The 25,397-nt window shown below is 45.3% G+C and overlaps 1 protein-coding gene across 1 annotated transcript; it reads left to right on the forward strand.

The window, feature by feature from the left end:
• Positions 1–25,032, forward strand: LOC310815617 (sodium channel protein type 2 subunit alpha-like; the record flags this gene model as incomplete). Its single annotated transcript, XM_083685466.1, has 26 exons — positions 1–267; positions 1,341–1,510; positions 2,529–2,609; positions 3,025–3,153; positions 3,560–3,651; positions 5,145–5,417; positions 6,826–6,889; positions 7,321–7,462; positions 7,964–8,170; positions 9,788–10,063; positions 10,290–10,634; positions 11,210–11,345; positions 11,605–11,843; positions 12,505–12,678; positions 12,941–13,297; positions 13,611–14,168; positions 18,642–18,777; positions 19,095–19,249; positions 19,548–19,721; positions 19,962–20,084; positions 21,364–21,639; positions 21,926–21,979; positions 22,201–22,338; positions 23,092–23,196; positions 23,441–23,711; positions 23,840–25,032. The coding sequence occupies 26 exons, from the start codon at positions 1–3 to the stop codon at positions 25,030–25,032; spliced, it is 6,135 nt and encodes a 2,044-aa protein (XP_083541592.1).
• Between the last annotated feature and the right edge of the window lie 365 nt (positions 25,033–25,397).

The following is a 25,397-nucleotide window of genomic DNA, read 5'->3' on the forward strand; positions in this document are numbered from 1 at the left end:
ATGGCACAGCTGCTTGTACCGCCCGGACCTGACAGCTTCTGCCCTTTCTGTCCCGAGTCGCTCGCTGCCATCGAGAGGCGCATCGCCGAGGAGGAGGCCCGGAGACCGCGGGCGGACCGCCGCAGCGACTGTGATGACGAGAACGGGCCAAAGCCCAACAGTGACCTGGAGGCGGGGAAGTCCCTGCCCTTCATCTACGGGGATATCCCTAAAGGCATGGTGTCCACCCCACTGGAGGACCTGGACACCTTCTACAGCAATCAGAAGGTGAGTATCGAAGAAGAGTGAACCCTCACCTACACACAGCTATGCAGACAGAGGTCACCCAGGGATCTGACTTCTGTAATAGCAGTACACAGAATTGTCACAGAGAACCAAATGCTCATCTTGTACCCAGAATCAGCAGCAACATGGCTGTCTAGTATGGTGCCCAAACTCTCTCTGCATTCAGTTTACAGAGTCTACAATACAGTGCAGTTCAGAAAATGCCTTCAGCGCCACAGAAAGTGTAAAGAGTAAGCTCACAGACTAATAATAATAACTCTCCCTTGCTCTACTGTCATGAACGCGCAATGCATTTCAACACAACCCTCTAATCTAGGGTCCTTCCTCAGACGGTGCCAAGCATCAAAATATCAGCCAACAACAATATCAGTGCCAAGTTCTGAGCTGAATTGGTGCCACTGCCAGATGACGTCATCGATGTAGCCCTGCTCTCCTAGGTGTAGTCATCCAGCTAAGATGTTACAGCAGCTCCTACTGTAAGACGGCTGTACAGGATGCCTGGCTAATGCTTATCCACTGCCGTGAACACACACACACACACACACACACACACACACACACACGACAGAGTACAGAGTACAGTGTACATCTGAGTGTGAGGACCTTCCCTCTCCTCCCCTGAGGGTTGATTGTGCCAGACAGAGGGGGCAACACCAACAACAACAACAACAGGATCACAGCCCAGGCATTGCACAAAACGCTAAACAGAGTTGACTCTGACAGGACAACAGGACTACTGTATGTATGCCATGGTCTTGGTGCTGTGTCTGTGTGTATGGCTGGATCAGGAGTCTTTCCCAATCAGGATCAGAAGTAGATTTAAGTTCATGACCAGAGGGTGTACTCTAGACATTTGAAATGGGAGTTTACAGCATGTTATTGGGGTAACAACTTAATCTAAGCGTTTGTGACAAAAGGTTCCCTGATTTAATATTTACTTGGATCTAAATTAAATTGGCCTCACTTTGTGTTTCTGTTTACAACTAGAACGTTCAGGTGTTAACACTGCAAATGGCTGTTGTGGCTCTCTTTCTCTCTCTCTCTTTTTTTCCCAGACATTTATAGTATTGAATCGCGGCAAGGCAATCTTCCGTTTCAACGCCACTCCTGCCTTGTACATCTTAAGCCCCTTCAACCCTCTGAGGAGAATATCAATTGCTGTTTTAGTACACTCATATCCTTTGCCATTACACAGATGCCTGATCAGATACAGTGCATTCGGAAAGTATTCAGACCCCTTGACTTTTTTTGTTGTGTTACAGCCTTATTCTAAAATGGATTTAAAAAAAAAAAAAATATCCCTCATCAATCTACACATAGTATCCCATAATGACAGAGCAAAAACAGGTTTTTAGAAATGTTTGCTAATTTATTAAAAATAAAAAACTGAAATATCACATTTACATAAGTATTCAAACCTTTTGCTATGACTCTCGAAATTGAGCTCAGGTGCATCCTGTTTCCATTGATCATCCTTGAGATGTTTCTACGACTTGATTGGAGTTCACCTGTGGTAAATTCAATTGATTGGACATGATTTGGAATGGCACACACCTGTCTATATAAGGTCCCACAGTTGACAGTGCATGTCAGAGCAAAAACCAGGCCATGAGGTCGAAGGAATTGTCCATAGACCTCGGAGATAGGATTGTGTCGAGGCACAGATCTGGGGAAGGGTACAAAAAAATGTTTGCAGTATTTAAGAAAAAAATATTTAATACACTTTAGAATAAGGCTGTAACATAACAAAATATGGAAAAAGTGAATGGGTCTGAATACTTTGCACTGTATGTTCATTCACATGGATTCGTTTTTATCACAGAGAGCATGCATATGGGGGAAAGGTGACTGAATTGCTTTGTTGAAATGGAGTGAATCATATTATGACCATTCATGCAATACATGTTGGTTTGACTGTCTTGGTTTTGTTTTTTTATGGGTTAACTTATTAGGTTTATATTAGTTTAGTTCATGGAGACATTAGTTAGTCCATTGGTCATAATCTCATTGGTGGTAATCCTCTTATGTTCATAGTCATACACAGACACTCATTACAAAACACACACACACACACACAACATGACTCATAGCCATTAGAAATACATAAATGATTGAATTAGTTTCATAGGTCAAAAATAAAAAAAGATCAAAAAGTTTAGAAACAATTGACTTATTCGCTGACATGATTCATTCGCAAATCTCTTCAAAGTGTGTTTCTTAACTTGTCTCTGTACGATGTTCAGCATGTTGATCATGTTCACGATCCTGACCAACTGTGCATTTATGACTCTGAGCAACCCCCCGGACTGGGCCAAGAATGTAGAGTAAGTTCTGGACTATATATAATCACTATAAACTCGGTTACATACTTCGGTCATGTACATCATTATATATGATATCATATCATTCAGTTACTATTACAGTAAGACAAATATATCACTCTGTTTTTTCCTCCAAGCATGCAAGAGTGATGATGTTTTGGTCCATAGGGACCACACACACACACACACACCAGGGTTTATATACAGTAGTATTTGAAATCTTTTCAAATGCTTAGCTGTGTTTGATTGAGTTTACCTAGCACAATGGAACTAATAAAATGGTCCTAAAAGTAAAGTGCAAACCCTGCCCATTAGGCAGTCCAGGCAGGCTCAGGCAAACACTTAAAGTATTTGAAGGCATTTGAAATGCTTTTCGACCCAGTTCTGATACGTAATGCTTCTCTCTCGGTGTGCCCAGGTACACATTCACAGGGATATACACATTTGAGTCCCTGATAAAGATCCTGGCGAGGGGCTTCTGTGTGGGGAAGTTCACTTTCCTCCGCGACCCATGGAACTGGCTGGATTTCAGTGTTATCATGATGGCGTAAGTACTCCAATAGATGTATCACTGATGTGCTGTATCTAGGATGTTGGGATCAGCAAAATATGATCTTGATTGATTAGATAGCTTGTGCTTTTATCAAAAACAGCCTAGAAAGCCAACGTAGCCTGATTCATATATTGCGGAAACAACAGTCCAAACAGATTTAATGCAAACATTTTGAATTCACCTCAGACATTTGTCAGGATGCAAAGGGGTAGTCAGTGCACAGTCTGTTAATCTGTTAGACATTTTGGATGTGTAGATCTGTGTGTGTGTGTGTGTGTGTGTGTGTGTGTGTGTGTGTGTGTGTGTGTGTGTGTGTGTGTGTGTGTGTGTGTGTCTGTGTCTGTGTGTGTGTGTATGTGTGATGCATTGCTGACTGGTAACTGTGCATTTGATCCTGCAGGTATGTAACCGAGTTTGTAAACCTAGGCAATGTTTCAGCTCTGCGCACGTTCAGAGTATTGCGAGCTTTGAAAACTATCTCAGTTATCCCAGGTAAGGTATCCCTGCCCACTCTTAACATGTCAGCCAGGTGTCTCTGTGTGTGACGTTTGTTGCCCTGCCTCTCCCCCCCACTCCCTTGTCTTGTCATTGTGTGTGTGGTGTGTGTGTGTGCGGGGGTGTGTGCGTGCATGTGTGTGTGCGTGTGTGTGACCTCCCCTTCTCCAAACCCCCCAACCCCACCTACCCCCCACCCTCCTACTCCCCTTCCCCTTCCTACAGATATGTCACAGAGTTTGTGGACCTGGGCAATGTCTCAGCACTCCGAACCTTCAGGGTTCTGCGAGCCCTGAAAACTATATCAGTCATCCCAGGTGAGAGAGCCAAGGGACTGAGGTCAAACGTTAAACGCTAAATGCTAACAGCTAAAGGCTGGTGTTTTTTCGCTCCATCCGAGCTCCCGCTCATCTCACTTGACTAAAGCCTCTGCCATGCTGCCTCTCTGAAGGCTCAGTAAAAGCAGGAATCTGGGCCCACTCCACCGAGCTGGAAAAAGATTCCTAGCTTTTAGACACATTCTCGTGACTTTTTTTTTGTAATTATTTTTTCAGTGTGCAGTATCTCGCCCTGGGGAAATCGGGTTGATTTTATTTGATCATTATTTTGTTCCCCCCCCCCCCTGATTTTGCATGAGACATTGCGAAAGCCAGTTTGTGTTTTGTGAGCATTTTGTTTTTCTAGGGTTCCTCTTCTATGTGTTCTATGTGCATGTCTTGTTAACTGTGGTGTTACTGGGATTGTGACAGGGTAATGGTAGACAATGCCATGACGCACACTCTAACAAAAGGTTCCATCTCTAGGTTTCATACGAAAATCACCACATTGGCCTTGCATAGTGGGGGTCCCTAACCCAATATTGCATCAGCCCATCTTCTCTCACTATGCACGTTCACAATTGGTCCCTATCAAACTGAATCATCGTGATTATGTCATAATTTGCCTTGATGCAATTCAGTCAATCAAGCTAGTCGTTTACAATGCAGCACTGATGGGGAAATATAATGATAATCATTCACAAGTGTGAACTGTTAAGTTCTGATGCATGATTCAACTAATCAACTACAGCAATTATCAAGCACTTAACTAATGTCTCTTAGTATTGGTCTTTTACAAAAGTCCCTGTGGGTTCCCCGAGACCAGGTTTGAAAAACACTGTACAAAATCAGAATTTATAAAAAAAATAATATCTGGGGGGCAAAATTCAACAATTTATCCAGTTTGCAAGAGGCCAATTCAAGTGTGTTCTTAAATGGGTGCTAACAACATCATCCCCTTGGAGATATAACCATGAGAGGAAGTGATCTTGTCCCACCAGGCTCCTGTATGAACACCCTACATACAGGAACCTCTAGTATGGATCTCCTTTGCTGCTTGCTGGCTATCATTAGCGGCTTAGCATTTCAACCTATCGTTCTTCATAACAGCTAGCTACAGTAGCTGACCTATGAGTTGGTAACCAGGACTGTGTGATGTGGCTGTCTTTGCAGGCCTGAAGACCATCGTAGGCGCCCTGATCCAGTCAGTGAAGAAACTGTCCGACGTCATGATCCTCACCGTCTTCTGTCTAAGCGTCTTTGCCCTGATCGGGCTGCAGCTCTTCATGGGAAACCTGAGGCAGAAGTGCGTCCGGATGCCCCTCACCAACGCCTCCACGCTTGACGCAGACGACCTTCTGCTCTCAAACGGAACACTGGACCTGAACGGGACAGACTTCAACCTCACCAGGCCCTTCAACTGGACCGATTACATCAGCGACGAGCGTAAGAGCTTGTGTTGTCTGTGAGGTAACGAGGGTGGCGTTACACGCTCCTCCTCAGATGGTCTGAGTCATAATATGCGTAGTTCCCCAGCCGGGTGGGTATAGTGAGGCGGTAGTGGGGGAGAGGAACCAGCTCTGCCCACTGCAACACAACAAGATAGGAAGTGACAGCGATGGCCTGGAGGAGGGGCAAGAGCTCCAATGACGCCTGGTGGGAAAATTGTGGCCAACATGGCGGATAATCGCCTCAACAAGTCCCCCCCCCCCCCTCCTCCTCCTCTATCTGTGTGTGACACGAGTGAGAGGCACATTATGCTAGAGAGAGGAGAGTCTGAGTCACTGATCGCCAGAGGGATGCGAAGGACACAGAGACCAGCAACATGACACACTGATGTCAGGGCCCAGAGGGAGAGAGGGAGAGAGGGAGAGAGGGAGGGAAGGAGAGAGAGAGAGGAAGGGAGGGAGGGAGGAAGCGAGTGAGAGTGGGAGGGAGGGAGGGAGGGAGAGAGGGAGGCATTGAGAGGGAAAGAGAGAGAGGGGAGGGGAAAGAGAGAGATGGAGAGAGAGACAGAGGAAGAAAGAAAAGATAGGAGAGAGAGAATTGAGAAAAAACAGTGCAGAATGCATATGCAAACAACTTGTTTTTAGTCATATAACCTTTCTTTTGTCACTCGCGTTCTGATTGCCATGTGTTTGTGCATCATCAGAAGCACAAGTACTTGTCATGCAAATAGAAAACAATCAGACTGTGAATTTCATCGAAGGAGAAGGAGAAGGAGATGGGGATGGAGAGGGGGATGGAGATGGGGAGGGGGGTGGACAGAAGAGTGAGTCATGGAGGTCTCTGAGCGCTGCAGTAGCTGGGTGTTGAGAAGCCAGACACCCGCGTGCCGCCTCTTTGCCCCTAGCTAGCTCTGTACCCCAGGCTAGGAGATCATGGGGTCAAACTCTCACTTGGACGCCTCTACTGCCCCCCCCCCCCCCCCCCCCGTAGCTATTGTGCTATGTGATACATTAGATGTCTCACTGAGATCTACTTTGTAGGGAAACATGCCCATGTCTGTATGGTAAACACTGAATTAGCCCTGTCAAGTTGTATAGAATCATTTCATGTTTTAAATTATTGTTTAAATTATTGCATATTTTCTAAAATTTTCTGCTCCTCACTGGTAGATTGTCTGTTTTGTCGTAAAGTATGAGCTCTATTGAAACCTTCAATCACTGCACATTGGTGGTATCACAATGATTGCTAAAACAAATGGCAGTCTTCATGACAAAAACTTTGCAGAACAACTTTCAACCGACTGTAAAGGCTAGGCTCGTTTGCAATTCAGTCTATTTTGAGTCCTCCCTCCCTCACCCGTTTCTTTAGAGACTATGTGACCGCCCCTCTCTCTTTTATCTTCTAGGTAATTACTATTACCTCCCCAACCGCAGGGATGCTCTACTCTGTGGGAACGGCAGTGGCACTGGGTAAGACTGATGTTTTATTTATATAGCCAATTAGAATACACCACCAAGCATACGGAATTACTGGCTCCGCAAAACTCTGGCATCCCAGTCATGCAAACAACAATTGAACACTGGGCGCTTGTCCAAGATGGCGGACATATAAACAGAATTTACTTATTGAAGTTGATTTGGGTCAATGAGTTTATTACAAACAAATACAATTAATTGTGGACACTGTATATATCCACTGTACTAGTAAAGATAGTGACATTATTTGTATAGAGTGGCTTCTTGCATTATCAAATCAAACTTTATTTATATAGTATATTTCATACACGGATGCAATACGATGCACTTCACAGGAAAATGATGGTCAAAGCTCTTGTCTAAATGAGTTTGTGAATGTGGTTGTTTGATGTTGTCATTGTCTATGGGTGGGGGGGGTTCCACAGGCATTGTCCAGAAGGGTTCTCGTGCATCAAGGCGGGCCGTAACCCGGACTACGGCTATACCAGCTTTGATACCTTCAGCTGGGCCTTCTTGTCTCTGTTCAGACTGATGACTCAGGACTTCTGGGAGAACCTCTACCAGCAGGTGAGCCAGCACTGACGTTGAATGTCTGCCCACCATTTGCTCATCTTATGTAGGATTTTTTGTTTGCTAAAGTGATAGAGCAGCAATGTTTGGCCGAGGATTGTGTCAGACAAAGTGTAGTTGCTGTGCCACTAGAGATATTATTGAGTAGGCTGGAAGGAGGAGGTAGTACACTTTTCTGATATTTATTAAAGTAGCAATGGATGCAAAGATTACAGTGACACAGTTCAACTTGTTCATCCAGATATGCTGCATCAAGGTGCATGACCAGTAGAACACTATAGAACAAATCTGAGAGAGAAGACTAGGCTGAAAAACATGCATTGACAATAATAAATGACCCTGTGTGTGTGTGTGTGTGTGTGTGTGTGTGTGTGTGTGTGTGTGTGTGTGTGTGTGTGTGTGTGTGTGTGTGTGTGTGTGTGTGTGTGTGTGTGTGTGTGTGTGTGTGTGTGTGTGTGTGTGTGTGTGTGTGTGTGTGTGTGTGTGTGTGTGTGTCAGACCCTGAGGGTGGCGGGGAAGCCCTACATGATCTTCTTTGTGCTGGTGATCTTCCTGGGCTCCTTCTACCTGGTCAACCTGATCCTGGCTGTGGTGGCCATGGCCTACGATGAGCAGAACCAGGCTACCATCGAGGAGGCCAAGCAGAAGGAGGAGGAGTTCCAGGCTATGCTGGAGCAACTCAAGAGACAGCAGGAAGAGGCCCAGGTACAGTACCATCAAGTCAATCAATCCATTGGTGTGTCAATATATCCATTTATCAATCTATCAGTCAATCATTATGTCTATCTATTTACTGTATCAATTGACCTACTCATCTATACGTCGTTCAAACAATCTAGCAGTTTAGCTGTCAATCAATTGAATTTGATGTTGTGTACTGCTTGTTTTGTTGCTGTTGTTTAGTTTTATTCACTAGGGGAACCCGATCCTGTCCACTGGCTGGCCAGACATATTCTGTTCATAGAGCTATGTGAACAATATTCTACGACCTGAACAATTGGGGCTAATTCGCCACCTGCCCTACTCTGCCCTACCCTACCTTGCCTATTCTACCCTGCCCTACCCTACCCTGCCCTACCCTACCCTGCCCTACCCTACCCTGCTCTACCCCGCCCTATTCTACCTAACCCTACTCTGCTCTACCCTTCCTTCCCTACCCTACCCTGCCCTACTCTACCTAATCCTACTCTGCCATACTCTGCCCTGCCTTGCTCTACTCTACCTAACCCTAAGCATGCCCTACCCTACTCTGCCCTGCTCTACCCTTCCTGGTCCTCAGTCTAACCTCCAATATTGGACTTTTGGTGCTAGGTTTCAAGCTTCTGGAAGCAAGGGGTGCTGAGATCACTCCATTACTAAGAGGTGGCTTAGGGGACAGTAAACATGGTGACATTGTCTTCCATAGACCGAGGTCAGGATAGTCTTTCCTGCTGCTTCACAGCACTGTTTTCTTTCAGAATAACACTACAAATGTTGAAAATTGAATGTTTTCACGGAGCACCCCTGTAGAAATTGCTGTATTGTTTGTGAACAATGTCCAGTGGTTCAGGGAACATAGTGCTTGCTACTCGCAACCTATTATTTCAAGTAGCAGTCTATTTATAAGGCTGTTAGCTGAGCGAGCTATCCTGCTACTTATAGACTTTGTGTCAGTAATAGCCTTTGTGTCAGTCCATTCAGTGGCCCTCATTCATTAATCATGCATACACATAGATCTGCTCTTAAGTCATGCGTAAGATCAATTTCTTTTAAACATTTTCTTACAGACCAGTCGTACGCACATTTCCTTGATGTAGCGAGTCACATTACATCATAAAACATAAAGATCTGTTGATGGGCATCCGCAGCAGAACGTACAGTACATGATGATAGGCTAATAAATTAATTAATTGTGATTTCAAAAACCTTATGTATTGATTCATTTTAGTTCACAACATACTAGGCTATTGGCTATATCAATACTGATAAAGAATTATGCAATAACTTGTCACAATTAAACTGTGATCATCCTTGATGACAAATTACACGCAGATTAGTTCAAAGTTGGGTCTCTCCGCACATATCATGAATCACACGTTGGTTTCTGGAATCTTTTTTTAAGAATACATTTGCACATTATTTAAGGACATATTAATGAATGAGGCCCAGTGTTATTCTCCTCCTTTCTTATCAAAACACAGCCCCTCTCTTTTTAAAAGTTCTTTGAAGCTGATTTTCTGTCTGTGATGCCTGCTTGGCTGGGCTAAGCTCTCTGTCCACAAAAAGCCCCAGACGGGTGCTGGTTGCCGTGACAACTGTGTCTGCGCTCCCATTGGCTGGCAGGTTGCCGCGGCAGCAGCAACAGAGAGCGGAGAGTACAGCGGGCGAGGGGGCCTCTCCGAAACCTCCTCGGGGACATCCAAGCTCAGCTCCAAGAGCGCCAAGGAGCGGCGCAACCGACGGAAAAAGAGAAGGCAGAGGGAGGAGGAGGAGGAGAGGGGGGTGCGCGACAAGTTTCACAAGTCTGAGTCAGAGGACAGCATCAAGAGGTCTAGCTTCCGCTTCTCCATTGAAGCCAACAGGCTGTCGTACGAGAAGAGGTGCTCCTCACCCAACCAGGTAAGTGGTGGTGAGGCGGGCAGATCATCATCATCATCATCATCATCACTAACATCATCACTAGCAACATTATTACCCATCATCAGTGTCATCATAGTCCCCATCTTCATCATCACACCCCTTCTATTCTGTTTCAGACTGATGCCAATCTCTTCCACCCTCTCTTCCCCTTCTCTCTCTACCCCCCCCAACCTCCCTCCCTCTACCTCTCTCCCTCCTTCCCCAGTCTCTCCTCAGTATCCGGGGCTCCCTCTTCTCCCCACGGAGGAACAGCCGGGCCAGCCTGTTCAGCTTCCGCGGCCGCACCCGCGACGTGGGCTCGGAGAACGACTTTGCCGACGACGAGCACAGCACCTTCGAGGACTGCGACAGCCGCCGGGGCTCCCTGTTCGTGCCCCGCCGCATGGAGCGCCGCTGCAGCACCGTGAGCCAGACCAGTCTGGCGCCGCCGTCGCGCGTCATGCTGCCCGCCAACGGCAAGATGCACTGCGCCGTGGACTGCAATGGCGTGGTGTCCCTGGTGGGCGGCACCTCAGTGCCCACCTCACCTGTGGGCCTGCTCCAGCCTGAGGTGATGTTTTTAAGGGAATGTTAGATGCCCGGGGGCTTGGGGTTATGGATAGAGAATGTATGTGTGACGGCTGGTTTGGTTGAATTCTCTTTAGGGGGTATTGGTAGAGCCCATGTTTTTCTTGACGATGTACAGGAGAAAACTCCAGGCCATAGTTGGGCCATGAGGCTATAACTAGAGCCCACAGATGATCCCGGTCAGGTCACATGGTCAGGAAAAACTCCTAGCCTTCGGTGTGGGAGTTAGTGGAGGCTGGTGGAGGGAGAAATCGGAGGACGGGCTCATTGTAATGGATGAAACTGAAAAAGGAATCAATCAAACACGTGTGTTATACAATTTCTCATTTAATTCCATGCATTAAAATGATTGGATTTCTCCTTCCACCAGCCTCCACTGATGGGTGTAAACTCCGGTGTCTTAGTAGAAAAGAGATATTGACTTCCAGTATCGACTGCTTTTTAACTTATGAAGGATAAGTGTCTAGAATGAGGGGCTGACTAGGGGCTGTTTCAGGAGAGGGCATTAGACAATAGACATTGATGTATTAACTATTTGAAATGTGTATTGTTATCCAGGGGACTACCACCGACTCCACTGAGCTGAAGAAGAGGCGTTCTGGCTCCCACCAGCGCTCCATGGACTACCTAGATGACCCAGGGGCCAGACAGAGAGCTATGAGCATAGCCAGTATTCTAACCAACACCATGGAGGGTGGGTGTCACACCAAGACCTAACATACTTTATATACATGTGATGTAATTAATCAGCTGTTTTAAAGTCCATACAACAACCCATCCAACTTCTACCATCATCGTAGTCTGTCCACCATAGCATAAATAAGCCTGCGAACCCTTAAAGCTGATACTACATTATGGCATAGTCATACAGTAATGCTTCGTAAGAGAATAGCCTATGACACCCTTGATATACCTTAGTATCAATCACCATGATGTTTGTCCAATATTTTCAGAGCTGGAAGAGTCGAGGCAAAAGTGTCCACCGTGCTGGTACAAGTTTGCCAACACCTATCTGATCTGGGACTGCTGGCCTCAGTGGCTGAAGTTCAAGGAGATTGTCAACATGGTGGTGATGGACCCATTCGTTGACCTGGCCATCACTATCTGTATCGTCCTCAACACCCTCTTCATGGCCATGGAACACTACCCAATGACCAAGGAGTTTGATAATGTCCTCTCCGTGGGCAACCTGGTGAGTGCCCAATGGTTTCTGGCCTGGTCTAGAAACATCCTCTAACCCCTAGACAAAGAATTGGGTGAATACTAAGCATCCATTTCACTTTTAATGTGGTCACTCATCCTGTCTTCTCTCCCTTAAACTCTCCCACAGGTAGTTGGTGCAGAAAATAATTTGCCTAATAAAATAACGGTTATAATAAGAAAATAACAAATATGGTAGCAACTATACCTTACCCTCTGATAGGCTAGGTGGAATGTCTGCCATAACGATTATACTCTACCTGTCTAATCTTCTCAGATCTGCCTAAGGTCAATAAGACATTTTAGATTTTGAGATTTGACATTTCTATTAGAGTTCAAATTAAAATGAACAGTTTTGTAGACATGTCATTGTACCTGATACAGTCTGTCCACAAAGTATTGAGTATTTCAGTCACTTGTGAACTGAGGTTCTGTGTATTATCTCTTTGCTGTATTCTACCACCGATGTACTGTGCATGAAGATGTCTATCTATCCAGAGGGCCAAACCCACATACTGTCAGTACCAGTACCACATTACTATGAGCCTGTCCTCCGATTTCTACCTCCACCACCAGCCTCCCATGAGTAATACACATTCTAAGGGAACACATACAACAGGGCTCCAATGTTTTGTTTCATTGTCTCTGTGTAGGTGTTCACAGGCATCTTCACGGCAGAGATGTGTTTCAAGATCATCGCTCTGGACCCCTACTACTACTTTCAAGAGGGCTGGAATATATTTGATGGCATCATAGTCAGTTTGAGCCTGATGGAGTTAGGGCTGGCCAATGTGGAGGGGCTGTCTGTGCTTAGGTCTTTCCGATTGGTAAGTGTAACTGTAGCTACCACTACAGGGGCGGCGGGGGGGGGGGGGGGGGGGTGAATTCCATTTCAGTTCTTCAGTAAATTCAGGAAGTAAATTATGAATTCATCATGAAGATTGTTATTGAGAATACATGCCAGTTTGATTGAATTTAAATGGAACTAGGCTAGCTGAAGCTAGACCAATGTGGCAACACCAACCATCCCTTTAAATTAACACGAATGACACAACATTTTTTTCTATGACTCTCTCTTTTCGTCAACAGTTAAGGGTTTTCAAGCTGGCCAAATCTTGGCCCACCTTAAACATGCTGATCAAGATCATTGGTAACTCGGTGGGCGCGCTGGGCAACCTCACCCTCGTTCTGGCCATCATTGTCTTCATCTTCGCTGTAGTGGGTATGCAGCTGTTCGGCAAGAGCTACAAGGAGTGTGTGTGCAAGATTGCCGAAGACTGCAAGCTGCCGCGCTGGCACATGCACGACTTCTTCCACTCCTTCCTCATCGTGTTCCGGGTGCTGTGCGGCGAGTGGATCGAGACCATGTGGGACTGCATGGAGGTGGCCGGACAGAGCATGTGCCTCATCGTCTTCATGATGGTCATGGTCATTGGCAACCTGGTGGTGGGTGTCTCCAGCATATGTTTATATGGCACTCTTGGAGGACAAATGGAACTTTTATAGTATAAGCATTTTTATTGTTTAATTGAGAAGTAACGCGTTTCACAGATACTGATGCTTTTTTGGTTTGTTTGATGCTTATTCGTCTTCTGAGTTGAACTGAGCCGGCAAATAAGACTCAAAACATTCCATATTCACAGAATGGGTGTTTTCTGTTTGATTTGCGCTTCCAACGACTGTTCTGAGAACAGCACTCACAGTATCCCCCCACTCTACTGCAGTGATGTTTTCTCTTTCTCTTTCTCTGCTTCCATAGGTCCTGAACCTGTTCCTGGCCCTGCTGCTCAGCTCCTTCAGCGCTGACAACCTGGCGGCCACTGATGACGACAGCGAGATGAACAACCTGCAGGTCGCTGTGGGCCGTATCCAGCGTGGCTTTGCCTTCATCAAGGCTGCCCTTCGTCAGTTCCTCCAGAGCGTGTGCTTCGGTGGCGCCGCCACCTCCAAGGGCGGCTCGGCCGAGGAGAGCAAGCCCCTGGATGAGCTCCACCACAGTAACGGCAAGGGCAACTGCATCTCCAACCACACCAGTGTGGAGATCACCAAAGAAATCGATGTCATCGGCGGCGGGATCCTGAGGGAGGGCAATGGGCGGCCCGGAGGGCGGCTGAGTCTGGGAGGGGTAGGGGGGATGGGGGGGCTAGGGGGGGACGGCACAGGGAAGTACTCCATGGAGGAGTGTGACTACATGTCATTCATCCACAACCCCAGCCTTACGGTGACGGTGCCCATAGCAGTGGGCGAGTCAGACTTTGAGAACCCCAACACAGAGGACTTCAGCAGTGACTCGTCGGACGTGGAGGGCAGCAAAGAGGTAAGGGACGGGATTTTGACTCAGCGACACCGGCACTGAGTCAGTAGCAGTGCACAGTTACCCAACTGTCACTTCCTGTTTGTGACTGGCAGCTCTGTTTAGTCTGGCTAGGTTCCGATATCCCCACTAGCACATATGGTCGTCATGTTACCTCTTTCTAGGAAGAGTGTTGGTGTGGATATCGATCAGTATTACTGCTGTAGAATCTGAGGGCTTTATTTCAAGGGTTAGTAGGTTTGTAGCTAGCTATTATGCTGACTCATCTAGGCATTGTATCATGTCTCTACTACACTAGCTAGGAAGTATGTTGTTCTACTGTTGTAAAGCCCTAGGCTTCAAAACAATGAGAGACAGTAGAGTCATGACACATAATGAGTAAGAAGTGCCTTTGGCCCCAAATAGCAGGTAGTTTCCGGATGTTCTCATTAAATCACAACAGGCTAATGTGTGTGTGCGTGTGTGTTACGTGGTTGAGTGAACAGAAAGGCCAGCAAATGCTCTTGACTATTATACACGCCTGTTGAAGAAATTGTTTAATTCAGCGTTCTTGCCTAGGGTGAAGTGAAGTGTGTGTGGGTGTGTGGGTGTGTGTGTGTGTGTGTGTGTGTGTGTGTGTGTGTGATGCTCAAACATTTGGACATTTTCATTACAATTTGTAAGAATTTGTAATATTTTGTAGATATTCTAAATATCTTAAATGTTTTAAATATTACTGTTTACCATTTACCATATGTCGTAAAAAGATTCTCGAATGGACCGTTTAATGAGGCTAGAATCCAAATAAATAGTTGACAATAAGACACTTACTTTACCCACACATTCAAATCTGGTAAATCAATTAATTTGGACAATTTGTCATCTTTGAGGACATAACATCAATCTACAGTAGCCCTGGAGGCTTGTCCCCCACTTCTCCCAGACTTGAGCTCAGCAGTTGAGCAGAACCGATCAGTTCCAAAGAAGTGTACACACATCCATAAAAACACCACAGGTGCAAGGCACAAGTAATGTCATAGGAAAAAGAAGAATACACATATTTGTATGATGATAAAAATATTGTTTTTTAATACATTAAAGGACTAATTAAAAGAGCTAACAGGAACAATGGAACTGTGTGCCAAGCTCCCCTAGTGATGCCAACCTGCCAGTGTAGGCTCTGTGCCAGCTCCCTCACATACAGTGCACTGTAAGCTGCAATCTATTTCTGGCTATGGCTTCACACGGTCCAAATATGGACCAGACCATACGTCACTCCTTATTCTCCCTACTCTGTAGTTTGGGTTTGGGACTTCAAGTTTAAGGGACATTTTACCCCAAAATAATCACATGTTGCTGACACCTTTTTACCCTGATCTCTGTTTTTTTTGTGTGTGTGTCTTGAATCAATGGATATTTATCCTTTAGGTTTATGGCTCCAGTTCTTGTTACAAAGACCAAAACTACTTAATATTACATCATGATGAGCAAAATCAGCAAGTGAAGTGTGTGTGTGTGTGTGTGTGTGTGTGTGTGTGTGTGAGTGTGAGTGTGAGCGTGCGCATGTTTGTATGTGTACAGTATGTGTATGTGTTTTTCTCACATTCTGAAAGGTTCATGCGGTCCTCTCAAACTGGTTTTATGTAATCCTACTGTATTTTACCCCGTAATGTCAGAGGACTGTCTTTTGAGGTGTATCTGAACGGAATTGTCTGTCTTCTCTGTGGATAACCTGTTGCCCCTATGTGCCTTCTGTCAGATGTATGAGAGGAGACACAGGTTGTATGAAGCTGGCTTTTTGATGTGTCACTTACCTTGCTTAACCCCCCCGTTTGTTATTGCAGCTGTGTCACAGACGCTCTCAAGGTTTTCAATGAGAGAGGAGAATTGTAAGACCACTTTATTGTACCATAGCACACTAACCATGAGGACTGCCTATGTGCCATTTACAGAAAACAAACATACATTTTCGTTTTTCATTCTTCAACGGATTGCCTATTTTCGTTCTCTGCCTGACCTGCCCTCCAAACCCCCTTTTGTTTTATGCCCCCCTCCCCCCTCCCCCCTCCCCCCTCCCCCTCCCCCTCCCCCTCCCTACAGCACGCTCAATGCTGTAGTCCTTTAGTTCTCCTTTACTTGTGGGTTTCAAACCCATTAGGAATGAGCAACGCCACCTTTTCCATCGATAGATGAACTCATCCAACATGTTTTTTGCTTTTGATTTTCTTGCTTGGTTTTGGATTGATTTTTAGACTTGATTGGCATCCAACACCTAGAGCTTGAGAAAACCATTGCATAAGGGAGAGGAGGAGGAGCAGAGCATGATATAGATAGAGGAAAAACCTTTGCTCTAATTTTGCTGTTTCACATACAGTACCCATAGGTGAAATACTTCTACAGGTATACTGTATATCCAGTGAGTGTTTTTGAGCCTAATCATTAGTCTCATTGAACCCCCTGATAACTGAGCTGGAACATACTGTCAGTCATACCATACTGAACTGTATGCAGATGTATGCATTATGACACACATACCCACGGAATCAGACACAAATTACATATTGCCTCTGAAAAGCAAGGCAGTAGAGCCACCTCAATGTATGTACTACTGTACTTACCCCGAACAGAGAGAGAGAGAGAGAGAGAGAGAGATGAAGAGAAAGAGAGAGAGAGAGAAATAGAGAGAGAAATGGGGGGGAAAGAGCAAGGGGCAGGAAAATATAGGAATAGAGATAAATATACTGTATATATACATATCGAGAAAGAGAGTTGGGGAGAATAGAGAAGAATAGAGACAAATAGAAAAAGAGAGAGAGGGGAAGAAAGAGAAAGAGAAGGAGACATCCTAAACAGTGTGTACTGTATCTTGCGAGCAGCATGCTTCCATCATTCCCATGCCGTATTAGCTGGGTCCCACGGCAATCAGGGCTGCTGCACTGTCTAGGTTGACATGTTACTGTACCTCCTGCCAGCAATGTCTGCCCCAAATACCTTCCCAATGGAGACACACCATGTCTCCCCCATAAAAACAGGACAGGGAAGCTACAGTTCCCCCTAACGTTTAGCTACTGTTTACCCTCTTACATTACCACAACATCCACTTTGAGCATGTTTTGATTGATTTCAAATGCATGAAGAGGATTTGAAAGAACATAGTAACTTAAAGCAGCCCTCCTTAGTCCATGTTTCTGCCCATAGTATAGTGACCCATTTGTGTTTTTAAACAGGAGTGGGTATTGACAAATGTATCTGAACTGCCACTGAGTTATTTTAATACTTTGGTAAATCTTGAATTCTTTCAAATGTTTGGTTTGGGGGCGGCTACCAAAGATCTTCAAGTCATTCAGTGGCAAAAACCCAGCTCTCAGTTTACAAACACAATGTTCATGGGTCACTGTGAGTTAGAAACAAAGGTGAAGGAGTGCTACTTGATTGCAGAGTTTCAAATTCAGAACATATTTGTTGATAGTGATGTTCAAATGTTTATCCAGGCAGTAGCAAATCTAAATACAACACTTTCTTTCCCTGGGACGTACATTAACTATGAACGCAAAATCTCAAACCAAAGAAACAGATGGCCTCATTTACCCCTCCAATGTAATTATTCTCCAGTCTCCAGTATGACAATCATGTTGGAGTATAGCTTTATCTACCCTGTATGTTTTCTGGGTATGCATGAGTGCCCATCCTACATCTATTACACATTCAGACCATTACACCAGACCACATGCGGTCTTACAAACAGTGCACAGTACTGGTTTTTGCTGGTAAGCTAATGTGGTTACCTGTCTATTTCAACAACAACAAAAAAAGAAGCTTGAAAACTGCTTTTTAAGGAATGGAAATATGTGTTTTCATGTCATTGAGGAAAATGTTCAGTATTTTGGGCGTGGGGGCGGGATTTATTTCTAAACACCTTGGAAATGGGACAATAAGCGATTAACATTGAACAATCCTGGGTCATTTTTCAGTGGACATGAAAATACGTCAACACACTTTATTGCTTGATCCGATCTCAGGCTTGGATTGAAAATGCACTGGAATACTGCATGCCCCCCTCGAACCGAGGACACATCAAACGTACCTACAGTGCATTTCAGTAAGGTCAACCCTCTCCCTGTGACATGTACATACAGTACTGCCACCAGGAGTCACATAGTCCGATTGGAAGTCCCACATCAAACCAATCTATACGCCTGTAGGTACTTTTGATCGACGCTGCATGTAATGATGACGATGATGATGATGATGATGATAATGATGACGACGATCAAGAATCCAACTCGGTGAGCTTGTGTATATAATGCCTGGTAGAATGCCATGTCACCAGACCAGTATATAGCGAGACATGAGTCTAAGTGAATGGACAATGACCAGCGGCTCAGAAGGTTGGCTCATGTGTATGAAGGAGGAGAAGGAGGAGTTCTGGGCTCGCCTGGTTCAGCGGTTGGTTGGCTGATAAATTGTGGTTCTCCACATGCCTCTCTCTCCCTGCAGAAGTTGGCAGAGCCCCAGCACCACCTCAGCTCGTCTGAGGGGAGCACAGTGGATATCCGGCCCCCAGGAGACGGGGGTGAGTCGGTGGAGCTGGAGCCTGAGGAGTCCGAGGACCCAGAGGCCTGCTTCACCGAAGGTGAGAGAGGGAAGGGAGTGAGGGTGGAGGGTGAGGGTGGAGGAGCCCGGGGAGGGGTAAATTGGAGAGAGAGAGGGGAAGGGAAGGAGGATGGTGAGGGGGGAGGGGTACGTTTGAGGGAGAGAAGAGATAAGTGACATTGAGGAATAGGAAGAGAAGAAGGAAGAAGAGGAGGAATCTCACACACACTTGCCTTTAGACTGGCACTGGCTGGTCACGAGGGACTTCACGGGTCATATAAAGAAAGGAATATCATCTTGTAAAAATTGATAATATTGACTTGACCATACCCCCCCCCCCCCCCGGCCCCCGGCCAGACTGTGTGAGCAGGTTCCAATGCTGCCAGGTGAACATCGAGGAGGGTAGATGGAAGATCTGGTGGACCCTCAGAAAAACCTGCTTCATCATCGTGGAACACAACTGGTTTGAGACCTTCATCATCTTCATGATCCTGCTCAGCAGTGGAGCCCTGGTGAGTGGCCGTGTGTGTGTGTGTGTGTGTGTGTGTGTGTGTGTGTGTGTGTGTGTGTGTGTGTGTGTGTGTGTGTGTGTGTGTGTGTGTGTGTGTGTGTGTGTGTGTGTGTGTGTGTGTGTGTGTGTGTGTGTGTGTGTGTGTGTGATTATAGGTATTCTTATGGGCAGGGCAAAAACACTCAAAGTGCCAAAGCACTTGAGGAATGCTACTTTTGCCAGACGTAAGCCTACAGTATACTGTACATCACTGACAAAAACAAGAAACGCTGTTTCCCTCTGTATATTTGTCCATGTAGGCATTTGAAGACATCTACATTGAGCAGAGGAAGACCATTAAGACCATGCTGGAGTATGCAGACAAAGTCTTCACCTACATATTCATCCTGGAGATGTTACTGAAATGGGTGGCCTACGGTTTCGTCAAATACTTCACCAATGCCTGGTGCTGGCTGGACTTTCTCATCGTTGACGTATGTGTTTGCCAGAGATTACCCTATCAATGTACATGAGCCAACACTCCTCATCAGCAGCTTGAATCAGATCTTTGGGTGACTGGAGAGAAATTGAGTGCAGCTGGTTGAATTTACCAATGAGTGGAATGAAATTCAAAGTCAGTGTAATCCATTAATGATTTTTTTCCAATGATGCAGGTAGAAAATGTTTCTTCCATCTTAGAGTTTGTACATCACATGTCCTCTTGTCTCCCTTAGGTTTCTCTAGTCAGCCTGGTAGCCAATGCTCTGGGCTATTCGGAGCTCACCGCCATAAAGTCTCTGCGGACGTTGCGGGCCCTTCGACCCCTGAGGGCCCTGTCGCGGTTTGAGGGCATGAGGGTAAGGATCACTGGAGAACAACCAATCAGAGGCAGATGTGTCATTTTGGCACACCCTCTCAGTTCACGAGTGAAGACAGCTTCTTGAAAGCAGCATTTTTTGTTGTACAGTATTTATGCTTTCTTGTCTGCTGCAATCAAGTCTATTGAAAGTAACTAAATGCCATAGCTGAATGTCTTCATTTTTCTATTTTGAGAGAATGTAGTCGTGTTAGGTTGTATTTAATGTCAAACTTGACATTCCGTAGTGGGCGAAACTAGTGCAGTATTCATTGAAAAGGCATAGGCTTTTTAGTAGGTCAGTAAGTGAACCAGTAATGTTTTATAAATGGAATGCATGCCTGTGTATAGACCTAGAATTCGAGACATGTCTTTCTCCTTGTGTGGTAGCTGTTGACTTCTGTATCTGCATGACTTTCTCTGCATCATGTCGATTGATTCTGTATCTAGATGTTCTCTGCTTTTTGGATGTTGCCTGTTTGGTGCCTTTTGATGTGTAATTTTTCTTTCTTATGTGTCTTTTTTCATTTACAGTAAACAAATGTTGTGACTTCATCCTGCCTCTCTAAGGTTTTTTTCTGTTTTGCTTTTTTACCTTTGGAAAATGAACTGTTGTACTTGCTATGAAAGAGTCTTTCCTCCTTTTCCCTTTCAACTTGTTCAAGTAGTTAACTTCTGTGTTCTTGTGTGTCAGTAACATGCTTTGTTCTAATAATGATGTACTCAAAATACTTAGAATTTAATATAATTGTGTTATAAGTGATTTTTAGATTGAAGACATTTCCGCCTAAACCTAATAGAGTATCCCCAATGTCAGTGTTCCCTTTTGCTACAGTAGTCAGTACACTTCCCAGCTGTAGAACACCTCTATATTTATAACTCAGAGCCCAATTCAGTCTAAACCGGTAACTAGGCTTTCAGGGATCTTTAAGCATCTGGGCACTTTATGCACGTTTGGATAAAAGCACTCAAATTAACATACTAGGATGGTCCAGGCCAACAGTTTTTCCTGACCATGACTGTGACCTGACCAGGAAAAGCTCTAGGCCCTAGTTATTGTAGATTATTTTTGTACAATTATCTTTTTTTTTTTTTTTTCACAAATTAGTCACAAAAACAAAAGGAAAAACACAAACAATACAATGTCTTCAGACCTGCCCTAGATACATTCTAACCAAGAACATCTGTTTGTAGTCTTATCCAAGAACATCCCCTTAGGGTTATCAAGATGATTGACGAGGGGCTCTGAACATGTGACTGTGGTATGATTGGTCACACAGGTGGTGGTGAATGCTCTCTTGGGCGCCATCCCCTCCATCATGAACGTGCTGCTGGTCTGCCTCATCTTCTGGCTCATCTTCAGCATCATGGGCGTCAACCTGTTTGCTGGCAAGTACTACTACTGTGTGAACACCACCAATGATGAGACCATCCCCATAGATGTGGTCAACAACAAGAGTGAGTGTCTGGCCCTGGTCAATGACAGTGCCCGCTGGAAAAATGTCAAGATCAACTTTGACAACGTGGGGGCCGGGTACCTGGCGCTGCTTCAAGTGGTGAGTTGGGGCACGGTCATTCCAATGGTCATTTTCCCATTTTGAAGCATTGTCATACTGCAGGATAATACTTATATATGGGTGATGATAAATGTTCTGTTGCTGTAATAGTCAATAATTGACATTTGTGTGAGCTGTGCGTCACACTGTCATAGTGTCTACCTACTACCAAAATAGCTCCCCTTAGCCACAAGCAGCGGAGCTTGACTGTAGACTCAGATGAAGGCAATCACTTGAGAGAAGGAACCCCTCAGAGACTAACTCTCTCTCTCTCGTCTGCTCCTAGGCAACGTTTAAAGGTTGGATGGACATCATGTACGCAGCTGTGGACTCTCGAAATGTAAGACTTTCTGTTTGGCTTTAAAAAAAACACACACATAAAGAAACTATGACTTTTGCAGTGTTCACTCCTGAACAGTACGTAAGGGTTTGACTTGATACATTTATTCATAATAACATGGATTCCTGTGTAAATGTTAATTCCTGTAACTAAGGCTTTGACTTGAAGGGAATACAGTAGAGTACTGTAATGTTGATGTTCAATTGTGGTGTGTGTTTTAGTTGGAGGACCAGCCGGAGTACGAAGTGAACCTCTACATGTACCTCTACTTTGTCATCTTCATCATCTTCGGTTCCTTCTTCACTCTCAACCTCTTTATTGGTGTGATTATCGACAACTTCAACCAACAGAAGAAAAAGATATGTATTGTAAAACCTGGGTGGTTGAGTATTCTGCATATTATGCTACGGTTAATAGTAATTTTGTCTAGACAGTATAAATTATTGATTCTGGTGTCTATCAAATTGTTCATTTGAAATGAGGCAGAGCTGTGATTTCTGATAAAAGATGTGGCATGTTCTGCCAGGGGAGCAATCCTCATCAGTGGCACTGTAGAAAACCTGCTGCTGCCAGAGATTATTCTGAATTCAGCAGGCATATGAGTCACCAGGCAACACCCCTACCCCCGACCCCCCCCCCCCCCCCTCCCACTCTCTCTCTCTCTCTCTCTCTCTCACACACTCACACACACACACACACACACACACACACACACACACACACGAGGCATGAAAATGCCACTGGTATCCTCCATAAGAGAGAAAGGGAAAATGAGGGGGGGGTAGAGGAGGGACAGGAGGAAGGGCAGCAAGGGAGAGAAGGAGAGAGAGTGAGGAAGGCAGAGAGAGAAGTGTATCAGTTGGATTTCAGCCTCAACGTTGCCCCCTTCCATTAATGCCTCATACACCCACAGGGTACTCACAGAGTTCATTGAGTATGTGTCACGGACATGGGCTGTACGAGTGAATGATTCCTATGATTGTAGATGAAAAAGAGAACGTCCGCACTCTGACGTCATCCAGCAATTCCGTCATGGAGAATTTCTTTTCCCTACCTTTTGGACAAAATATTTCAACTGTGATTGTAACCAGGGTTTGTGTTGCTCCCTTTACTTTGGAGGCCAGGACATCTTCATGACTGAGGAACAGAAGAAGTATTACAATGCCATGAAGAAGCTTGGGTCGAAGAAACCCCAGAAACCTATTCCCAGACCAGAGGTATGAAATACTGTAGTTCTTGACTCCTCGTCATGGCCCATGTAAATTTATGTTGATGACAATTCATAAAGAAATCAATTGACTCAATCATAACAGCTATTAGAATTGCCACAGTATTTTTCATGATTGCTAAATGCAAAATGACAAATGAAAGAGAAATACATTGTTTGAATTTTCATGGTAGCATAGTAGAAGTGATGATTAAAAATGTGCTTTTATTTACTCCTATATTTTCACATTTTAGAACGTGTTCCAAGGCTGCGTGTTTGACTTCATCACAAAACAAGCTTTCGACATCGTCATTATGATTCTCATCTGCCTTAACATGGTTACGATGATGGTGGAGACGGATGACCAGAATGAAGAGATGGACAAAACTCTCTATAAGGTCAACCTGGTCTTCATTGTGCTTTTCACTGGAGAGTGTATGCTGAAGATGATATCCCTCCGCCATTACTACTTCACCATAGGTTGGAATGTGTTTGACTTTGTCGTCGTTATTCTGTCAATAGTAGGTAAGTACCCCAACTTTAATGTTCTTTGAATTTGAAATGTAGAATTTGAAAGAACGTATTCAGAGTTTGACTCAGAAAATAATGCTCTAGATATAGGTCTAATCAATGTTTTCTCTTATCCTTTGCAGGCATGTTTTTATCAGAAGTCATTGAGAAGTACTTTGTCTCCCCCACATTATTCCGAGTCATCCGACTTGCCCGAATCGGCCGCATCCTCCGCCTAATCAAAGGTGCCAAGGGCATCCGGACACTTCTCTTTGCCTTGATGATGTCACTTCCTGCCTTGTTCAACATTGGCCTTTTGCTCTTCTTGGTCATGTTCATCTACGCCATCTTCGGCATGTCCAACTTTGCTTATGTCAAGCGGGAGGCTGGCATTGACGACATGTTCAATTTCGAGACCTTTGGCAACAGCATGATCTGCTTGTTCCAGATTACCACCTCAGCCGGTTGGGACGGCCTCCTGGCCCCCATCCTAAACAAGAGAGAACCCGACTGTGACAGCCAGATGGAACACCCGGGCAACTTCTACAAGGGCAACTGTGGCAACCCCTCTGTGGCCATCTTCTTCTTTGTCAGCTACATCATCATCTGTTTCCTCATCGTGGTCAACATGTACATCGCCGTCATCCTGGAGAACTTCAGCGTGGCTACAGAGGAGAGCGCCGAGCCTCTGAGCGAGGACGATTTTGAGATGTTCTATGAGGTCTGGGAGCGCTTTGACCCCGACGCCACGCAGTTCATGGAGTACGGGAAGCTGTCAGAATTCGCTGATGCCCTGGACCCACCGCTGCGCATGGCCAAGCCCAATCACATCCAGCTAATCACCATGGATCTGCCCATGGTGAGTGGCGAGCGTATCCACTGCCTGGACATCCTCTTTGCCTTCACCAAGCGGGTGCTGGGCGAAGGCGGTGAGATGGATGTGCTCCGGGGCCAGATGGAAGAGCGCTTCATGGCCTCCAACCCCTCCAAGGTGTCCTATGAGCCGATCACCACCACCCTGCGCCGCAAGTTGGAGGACATGTCGGCCATGGTCATTCAAAGGGCCTTCCGACGCTACTTGCTCCGCACCGTGATGAAGAAGGCCTCCATGTTGTACAAAGAGCAGCTGAGGGACGGCACACTGAACCTGGACAAGGAGGTGCTGGTGATCGGCAGGTTCATTGAGAACTCCACCTCAGACAAAACAGACATGACCACCTCCACCGCCTCGCCACCCTCCTACAACAGCGTCACGAAATCAGAGAAGGACAAATACGAGGAAGACAAGAGGGAAAAAGAGGACAAGGATAAAGACCTGAGGGAGGGAAAGAAATAAATGGAGGGGGACAAAATGCTACGGAGACGTCTTTGATGAAGGGGAGGTTGTTTATAGTGCCAGAAGGTTGTTGTACTGAATGCTTGTGTTTCGGTGGAGGTTCTTTGGTGGTGCCAAATTGACTGGGTGTATCTCAGTGGTCAGAGAGCAGGTATAGGGCTATAATATCGGACTGTTTCAGGGGGCCATACCGCTATGTAAGGCAAGAGAAGATGGCCTGTTATACTGTATATCCAGTGGACACTGCCAGGGGTGAATGGAAAATAGCAACTCTTAAAAAAAGTATGTTGCGAAATGCTTGTGATTTTCCTATTAGCTGTTGTTACTATGTGACACACTTGAGTGTACTGTTAAGTCGTCTGTAG

This window comes from Argentina silus, assembly GCF_951799395.1.
Source record: "Argentina silus genome assembly, chromosome: 14".
Taxonomy (NCBI): Eukaryota; Metazoa; Chordata; class Actinopteri; order Argentiniformes; family Argentinidae; genus Argentina; species Argentina silus.